The sequence below is a fragment of the Amblyomma maculatum genome, chromosome 6, assembly GCF_055883805.1.
Source record: "Amblyomma maculatum isolate TAMU_Amacu chromosome 6, ASM5588380v1, whole genome shotgun sequence".
Lineage (NCBI taxonomy): Eukaryota > Metazoa > Arthropoda > Arachnida > Ixodida > Ixodidae > Amblyomma > Amblyomma maculatum.
Window position 1 is genome coordinate 37,307,555 of NC_139349.1, and position 8,502 is coordinate 37,316,056.

General features: G+C 42.4%; 1 protein-coding gene across 1 annotated transcript in view; it reads left to right on the forward strand.

The window, feature by feature from the left end:
• The window catches only part of LOC146185538 (kinesin-like protein KIF28), a 15,199-nt gene extending 6,986 nt beyond the window's left edge, over positions 1–8,213 (forward strand). The window contains exons 9-13 of the mRNA XM_084606483.1: positions 66–128; positions 778–924; positions 3,346–3,471; positions 4,216–4,388; positions 8,133–8,213. Of these exons, the coding sequence (XP_084462609.1) occupies positions 66–128; positions 778–924; positions 3,346–3,471; positions 4,216–4,317 (438 nt within the window). The 3' untranslated portion in view covers positions 4,318–4,388; positions 8,133–8,213. The remainder of the gene's footprint in view (positions 1–65; positions 129–777; positions 925–3,345; positions 3,472–4,215; positions 4,389–8,132) is intronic.
• The last annotated feature ends 289 nt before the right edge of the window (positions 8,214–8,502 follow it).

The following is an 8,502-nucleotide window of genomic DNA, read 5'->3' on the forward strand; positions in this document are numbered from 1 at the left end:
ACCATTTGCTACCATAACCTGAGAAACCTTAGGAACAAGAACTCACTGACACTATTTCGGTTCAGGTGGATTTAAAGGAACAACTGGAAATCATCAACTTCAAAGGGGAAGAGGTTGGAATTTTGAACGTAAGGCCTGATCTTTTTTTTTACCAATAAGTCATTGTTTGATTTCATATCATTATTATATGAATGACTCCATATCAAAGTTAGAGCTTTACATCGTAGAAGTAATAAAAGAAACATTATACTTATCGTGCAGTCAAAAAAATATATTTAGTGATTATAGTCGAAATTTTTACACGTTAATGAAACAAGACAGGCACCTCTCAGCTGACGATGCGGTTCTATCCTCTGCAAGCCTTACACGAACAGAAGAGTCAATGAACATGTCATTCTTGTCATTGTTGTCTTCTAAAAAAATACGGAAGAAGAGCAGCATATTATTGAATCAAGATGTGCTGGGAAAAATTGGCTATGTGTCGTAATGAATGTTTTAATAATACAAAACACATGGTCTCAGAACGCAAGAAAAATACTATATGTCTTTCTCGCCACTGTTATCTGCACAGTATACATACCAACAAGGAAAAAAGAAAACAAAAACGGAATTGCTGGGCTGTTCACCACATCATAGTTCATTCCCATTAACCATGATCAGAAGCTCGATGCACATTCAAAAATTCATCAAAGCTTCAATCTTACTCAACTTGCCAACCCATGTTTAAAAATTTGATTCTTTTCTTTTTAAAAGCTTTTAGCACCACTTTTATTACAGGTAGAGATGGTGCCATGCTCAGAATCGGGGCGAGAGTACACGGAGGAAGACAACGTCTTCTTGGACAGCCCTGGAGAGCTTGTTGGTCGGGATCTTAACTTCGTAGTCCGCATCCTACACTGTCGCGCGTTACCAAAAAGGTTTTCGGTAAGTTCACAGTTCATACGCTTAAGATCGGCAGATAGACACCTATGTCTATAAGTTTAAAATTTATCACAAATCTGGTGTCATGTAAAAGAATATGATATCTTTGAATATGATCTTTGAAAACGCCTAAAGGCATGATGTCTTCTCAAGGTCCTTCCTTTTCTACAGCGCAGCTTTATAAACTCTGCATGTTTTTCTATATCTGCGAGAAAGGCCAGTTATAATGTAGACCTTTGGAATACGCCATCTCAAAGCGATGTCCTTGAAAAGCGGAATACGAATAAGAACGCCTAAATAAAGGTATCTTGGTAGGCTGTGTAGTTCTCGCAGCGTGTAGTCATCATAAATTAAAAGAAGGTGCATCTGTAAGTGCCCTTCATTGATTAAAACATGCTAGTTATGATGTTATCAGCGCCATAATCTTCAATTTCCCAGCGGCCAGATGGAATAACTTAGTTTTATTCTTTATTTAAGGTGACCATATTTCAGGCTTTTGCACGAATGAAACTGACTTTGTTCGGGGAAAAAAAAAACTAGCTCGAATTAAAGCCCAGTTAAAGCGATTAAGTCGTGCGAATGCGCTGTTTGCTATTTTGACATAGTTCAGCATGAATTTTCTCGGCGGTTTGGTATTAGGATACTCGGATATATTTTGGCAAAGTGTTAAGCTTCCTTAGTTGGTTTGGTTTTGATGGAGAGGAAATCCACGGTTTCCGTCTACTTCTTGGAAGACGTCTACACTTATAATTGATTAGTAGAGCACACTTGAAAGTACATAAGCCGTCGGTTTGAATCCCTATCGTAAACTAGCCTCTAACTTTACTAGCAGATGGATGAGAAAGTGGGAAAAGAAATGTGATGACAACACTATGCATGCCACAATAAAATGGTGGCATCATATAATTTATTAGAAATCGCCTAGTTATAAACGGCGAATTTGTTGCCACTTCCTGCCCACACCTTCTTTTCATAATTCTCGTTCACGGCACACATCAGGCAAGTAAGGCTTTCGCCTTAAAAGCTACCGCTGCTGTGTGTGTTCCACACTTGCTGCTTACTACGTGCAGCAAGGCGATCGGAACCAGAGGAAGTAGCTGTCGTAAGGATATGTTCAGTGATGCAATCGAATCCTTAATAACTGCAACTTCGGGAGGCAGAATTTTCGCATCAACTAGGCTCACCTTGCCACACTTTTGACATGCTCACAGGTAGAAGCGATGTAATCACTCGCGTTAGCGGTAGAGCGTCAATTATGCGATGTGGAAAGTATTGTGAACTAATTCTTTTCAGACACCGCATATTACTGTCACTCCAACGTTATGGCCAAGCACCAAGAGGCACAGCTCTATTAACCCTCTTTTATCTATTTATGCAGTGTCGCAAAGCTTTAAAACAGACCTTCTTGAATGTTTCCTCGACATTTTTGGAGGAAAACAAAAAAATCAGAACGTGCAACCCGAGTGGGATACAAATTGCTTCCTACAGCACGCCTTAGCTTGGTAACATGCGCAATTAGCATTTGCTCGAATACTTAGGGGAATCCCCCAAGGTGGAGTATATTTGTAATAAGAAAGTAATTACTCATTAACATCCACCCAAGCGCAGCCATACAGCTACAAAGGAAAGCTATACAGCTACCTTAGAAACTTCGTAGTTAAAGAAAAATTCGTTACTTGGACCAGGAGTAAATTTTCTTTACCAAATTTCTGTTGAAGCTGTATAGCTTTCCTTTGTAGCGCTATTACTGCGCTTCGATGAATGCCAATGAGTAATCCCTCCCTTATTACGCAGTCAGCGAGGGTCAGGTGGCCCATAAACCACTCCGGACGCTCGCTTTATTGCTTGAACCGACTAAGGCTCGAATGTTCCATCGGTGCTCCTCAGAGCGCTTTTAATGGTTCATTTCGGAAGTTGCCTTGGTACGCATTGTACCTAAAAAAATAAGGCTTGCTTATACAGATACATGCGTCCGGCTTCATCCCTAATGAGACAAGTTTCAGAGTGCGTGCTAGCGTGCCTGCCGTGGTTCGAACTTTGGTTCGCGGTTGCTCTCCAACCATCGAATCACGGCTCGCAAGCGATAACTTCTTGGATCGGGTATTTAAAGTTTCACCAATGTACATTAATGAAGAAAGTATAGTTGCGCCAGTGGCGGCTCTTAGACAATAATCCAAACGACAAGATGGGTACGCTAAACCCTCACTATCTTCATGCGCTTCCGCTGATATAGCACGCCGGAAAGCAGTTTTGCCTCTGCTAGCGAGTTCAGTTTCTCTTCTGATTTCCCTCTACAATATATCATTTTTTCTTGAATATCTGCCTCGTAAACGCTTCTATTTTATATTGTTACCAAAACGACAACTGGAGTTAGACCAGTTGCTAATATTCCTGTTGCTTCTCTTCTTTCTTTTTTTTTTTCAGGATATCCGGTGTAAATATCGTATGTTTAAGGATCAGGAAGACACTGTTACTGAAAGAGTATCTGGGACATCTGACCCTGACTTCAACCACACAAAAACGTTTTCCTATCGCCCTGCTACAGGCGAGGTAAGCCCAAAAATGAAATTCAATAGCGTAAGCTTTACACAGCAAACGTCTCAGCTACTAGAAAAGACGATGTGAATTGGTTAAATGACGGCATTTTCCCCGCACCATCTGTGAAATCTCATTGCATATTTTTACGTCCAGGCTCAAGCGGTATCTCAACGCCGTCCTGAAGCTCTGTCCTATACCCTATGGGCACTGTCAGGAAAAAAAAATTCTTGTTATACTTTAGTGATGGTGTTTTAACCATTATTATCAGTTGGGGGAACAGCTCTTTCTAAGCTAAAACTATTTTTGGTATGATTATATTAGAGCCCCTTGCGAGAAAACTGTCTATTGCATTTCAATTAGGCCCCGCCGGGGTGGTGCAGTGGTAAGACGCCCGACTACTGTGCCGGAGTTCCCGGGATCGAATCCCGGCCTCGGCGGCTGCGTTTCGATGGAGGCGAAACAAAGTGGCGTCCGTGTGCTGTGCGATGTCAGCGCACGCTAAAGATCCCCAGGTGGTCGAAATTACTCCGTAGCCCTTCACTACGGCCCCCCTTTCTCTCTATCCACTTTCCCTCCCACCTTCATCCCTTCCCTTACGGCGCGGTTCGGGTGTCCACAGAGCAAGTGTGACAGATACTGCGCCTTTCCCTTCCTATGAACCAACCAACCAACCATTTCAATTAGCTGCGTTCGTCAATCAGAAGACTTAGTAAATAGTGCACTCTATATGCGCGATGTCATTTTTTTTTCTTGCAGTTGGTGGAGTACCTCTCCGACTCGTACGTCGCTATCTCAGTGTGGGGCGTACAGGTGGCGCCAGTGTCAGCCACCGGTGTGCGACCCAAGGAAGAATACTGAAGAAAAGCTTCCAAGAGGACCTCATCAATCAGACTAATGCGTTAATGAATGGCTTCCGCATCAACGGCAGGGTAAGCATGTCTACCTCGATGCAGTCTTTCTCAAGCAGGAAGTGCGTATTGCAAATCTGGTGTCTTGTCGCGCGAAAGGCACCTTGAGTTTTTCGATTGTCATATAGACCAAGCTTATGTTGGGTATTACAGAAAGTTATTCGGTAATACAAGAACCTGTAGAAGTGTGGCAGCTATCGTGGTCACTTAGTCCTCCAGAAGTCTTGGGGGGTTTTCAGATTCTTGGGTTTTTAAAGAAGACTTTTCTTCCCTGAAATCACCTGAGACACACCTGGTACAGTTAAAAGTAAACTTACAGGGAACAGGGGAAAAAACACATATGGGGTGTTTCATGCTCGCAGCCTGTACTCATATCCACTGCGGCAGCTTAGGGCTTACACTGTTATGCTGCTGAGATCTTGGGACTGAATCCAGGCCGTGACAGGTGCATTTAGAAGAAGGCGAAAGGCGAAAGACGTCGTGGTGTGCTGGTGCAACATCAGTACATAGTAAGGACACCAGGTGGTAGTAGTTCATACGAAGCCCTTCTTTCCTTTCCTCTCTCTATTTTACCATCATCCTATTTTCCTCTGCCTCTTAGTCTCTCCCGCAATTCACTCCTCCTTATATTGTGCCCTCATGGCACCACGAGTGAGCGCCTTTCTTTCCCTTCCCAAAACGCAATTCGTAAATTACAAGCCTTATTATAGACCTTTCGCGTGCCACAAAGCCGCTGGGTGCATAACTGCTCTGTATCTCACTTTCTGCCAATGCCAAAGCTGTGAGCAGAAAAAAATTCACTATATTTAGGTTTCCGAACATTGTCACACAGCGCCTATATGTGGCGTCGTATAGAGCACGTACTCCATATCTGTATCACTTTTTGTAGCTGTAGTACTGTTACTATAAATATTTGTGGCAGTCCCACATCATGCTGCAGCTGAGGCCATAAAGAAATCATCGCTTATATCGCTGAAGTGAGAATGCAGTATTGAAGATATTCCTTAGAAAAAAAAAATTCTGTTCAGTAATCTCTCCGCACAATCATGAGGCACCGTGCCGCTATATTCTGGGTGCGCTCAAGATGAAAAATGTTCTGTATTAATAAGGAGCAAACTAATCCTTACACAACTGTAAATTTCATATGAAAGACTACTCTGTAGAGGAATGCGAAACTACGTTTATTATAGGCGTACGATCTGAAATGTAATGTTGCACAATGTAATTCATACAGTCGCAATTCTGCTCCATATATATATATTCCAATATGTATAAAGATACTTCGATGAAGTTCCTTTTTTTACTAATACTGCTTGCAATTCGCACTTGATGTCAAGGATATTCGTTAGTAAGAAACCGCAGTGCTTTTGGGCGTCCATGGATGCCAGATATCCCTTAACTGGGTCCTCTAAAAGCGATCGTTGACACCGCGTTGGCCAGCCTTTGGCCAGCAAGTGTTATCCAGTCAACATTTTGACGGTTTATAAGTATGCAAATGAAGTGATGTTGCTGTTTTGCCAATGAATGAAAAATGATATTTATGGTCAATATGTTCCCGATATATTTGTGCGCACGGTTTTGAATACTTATCGAATAAGAAACCACTCCAGACATTTTTAGTAACAGTTCATTTGCTACGAAAACAATATTCTCCATGCCTCTTTTTCCACATTTTTGTCTTGTTATTACACAAAACAAATTAACTGTTACTGACCACAGAAATGCAGTAAGATCTCTTTGCTTAGTTTAATAAGCCACCGAGAAAACACCCCGGCTCTAGGTTTCCTCTTTGTAGATGTACAGTATATTACACTGCACCCCGTCTGCTTGTTACATCCTGTGGCACAGTGCATGATAATATCCTGCTAGCTCTGCGTCTCTGTGTACGACCAAATAGGCTATAAGTAACCTCCTGCAGGAGTGAACATCTGTAGGTGCTCCATGAATAGAAATAAGGAATGAAGCAGATTCATCGCCATTTATTTGCCTACCGACAGCGGATGTTGAATTGAATTCGCTACGGACGGGAACAATTTTATTGCAAGGGGAAGCAATTTCGCGTCGTTTGTATCGATGATGAGCTTTTTCCTAGCGCTTGATGTTGTTGGGAGCGTCCGTGGGTTCTGCTGGAGGACGCACGCATTCCTTGCACAGTGTGATATGCGAAGCTTCTGTACCTAGTCTCACGGAGACATCAATATGCAACCGTACTGTAGTGGTCGTTTTTACGATGGCAACTTCATTCAGGTTTCTCATTCCATGACGTGCACAATGCTGTTCACGTCCTGTAGTAAAAAACCTTCAAGGATAGAAAGAGCAGAAAATAATTTATTCAGAGCACATTCTTCTATTTTTGTAGCATGATTGGCTTACTCTTTGCATGGAAGTGTTCACATCTTCAATATGGTCGTGAGTAGTGTCGAGGAAAATTCTCTACTGGAGTTGCCTTTCAAATCAGCAGTTTATGAAGCAAATTTATAAGATCAATATGCAGATAAGATTGTCGCATTCGACATTTGATTGGCGACTGGTTGAACGAAAAACGCCATATTCATATCTGTAATTACTAAAGACAAGGGACCCCCCGCAGTGGTGCAGCGGTTATGGCGGTCGGCTGCTGTCCTCAAGGGTGCGGTATCGAATCCCGGCCGTGGCGGCCGCTTTTCGATGCAGGCGAAAAGCAACGCTCACGTGAGCTGTGCGATGTCAGTGCACGTTAAAGAACTCCAGGTGGTCGAAGTTTCTGGAGCCCTCCACTACGGCGTCTCTCATAGCTTCAGTAGCTTTGGTACGTCAAACCCCACTAACCAATTCAAACCATAGACGAGGGAAACCAAAAGCGATTATGTTCACGCCCTAGCTCACTGTAATAAAGACTCCATTGTTATAGAGCACATGGCCTGTCGCTGTAATTTTAGCGATCAGGGTGCCAACTGAAATAAGTTCGGGCATCCCTTGGATAAATATTTCATGCTGTCGGCTTTTAAAATATTCATACTGGACGCCTGGTATTTGTAATCAGGTGCTGTTTTACGTATTATCCGAGCGGTATTTTATGCGTTCTGCTCACCAGCAAAGCTTGAACGTTCGTTTAAGCAAAGCCTACTCGTATGTTCCTGTTAAAATCTCGGTAGCTTAGGCCCTTAATGCGTAATATGTTTTGATAGCTATCAAGGAACTGTCAATAAGAATGATCATGTTGGAAGTAATAACAAAAAATGTCGCTAAGGCCTTCGGTAGAGGCCCTCTAGTTTAAGGAGAGAATGCTTACATACTTCAAACAGTAGATGCGTCACACGCTTTTTTCACGCTTTTTATTTCGCCTTTTCACTTTTTTACTTTCTGGCTTATCTTTCCTGCGGCTTTGCACCCCGTTTCCATCCGTCATCCTTCTTTGGTTAGAGTGAACGCGAGCCGATGTACATCAGTTTTGCATTCGTTGAAATTGCGATCTGAAGTTTGGATGTGTTATCGCCCTTTGCCTAATTATGTGGCCTAGCTCATGGTCAAGTGTATGGTAATTATCGTGCTTGATTTTAGAAAATAAACAATAGGTAGTAGTAAGCGCCCATCCTGTGTTTGCGTCTTCGTCCTTGTTTGTTTCGCCCTGTTCTTTCGCCATTTAGATGTACCACTTTTACACACGTTTTTAGGTCATTAGGCATTAGAAAAACGCAGATAACGGACTACCATCTTCATTTAATATTGCGTCATACTTCTTAGCTAATCTTTGTTTTCTCGGACTGTTTTCTTCCTGGTCTGCAGGATGTGGATCCAAACAAGCAAAGTATCATCGTCGAATTACTCCTCATGAAGAAACAGCAGGCTCGGCAAAACCAAAAACTGGTACGTTTATCAAGCATTTTAAGATATGGGTTGTACAAGCACACCTGCTGACAGTGCACAAATAATTGACGAGAATTTCATATCTGTTTCCCGCTTCCGACAAAATAATGTTCTGCATTACGTAGACGAAGGAAAAGGTTTGGATTGGTATGGTCTTCGAAGGCGAAAGCTAAGTCCAGAGGCAGCACTTGGAGGAGGTGGTTCACATTGTTGAATACTTGTGCTCATACGCCAGACCACTTTTTCAGGGGTGATGGTAGCATGGCTAATTTTGGTAAATACTGCACAT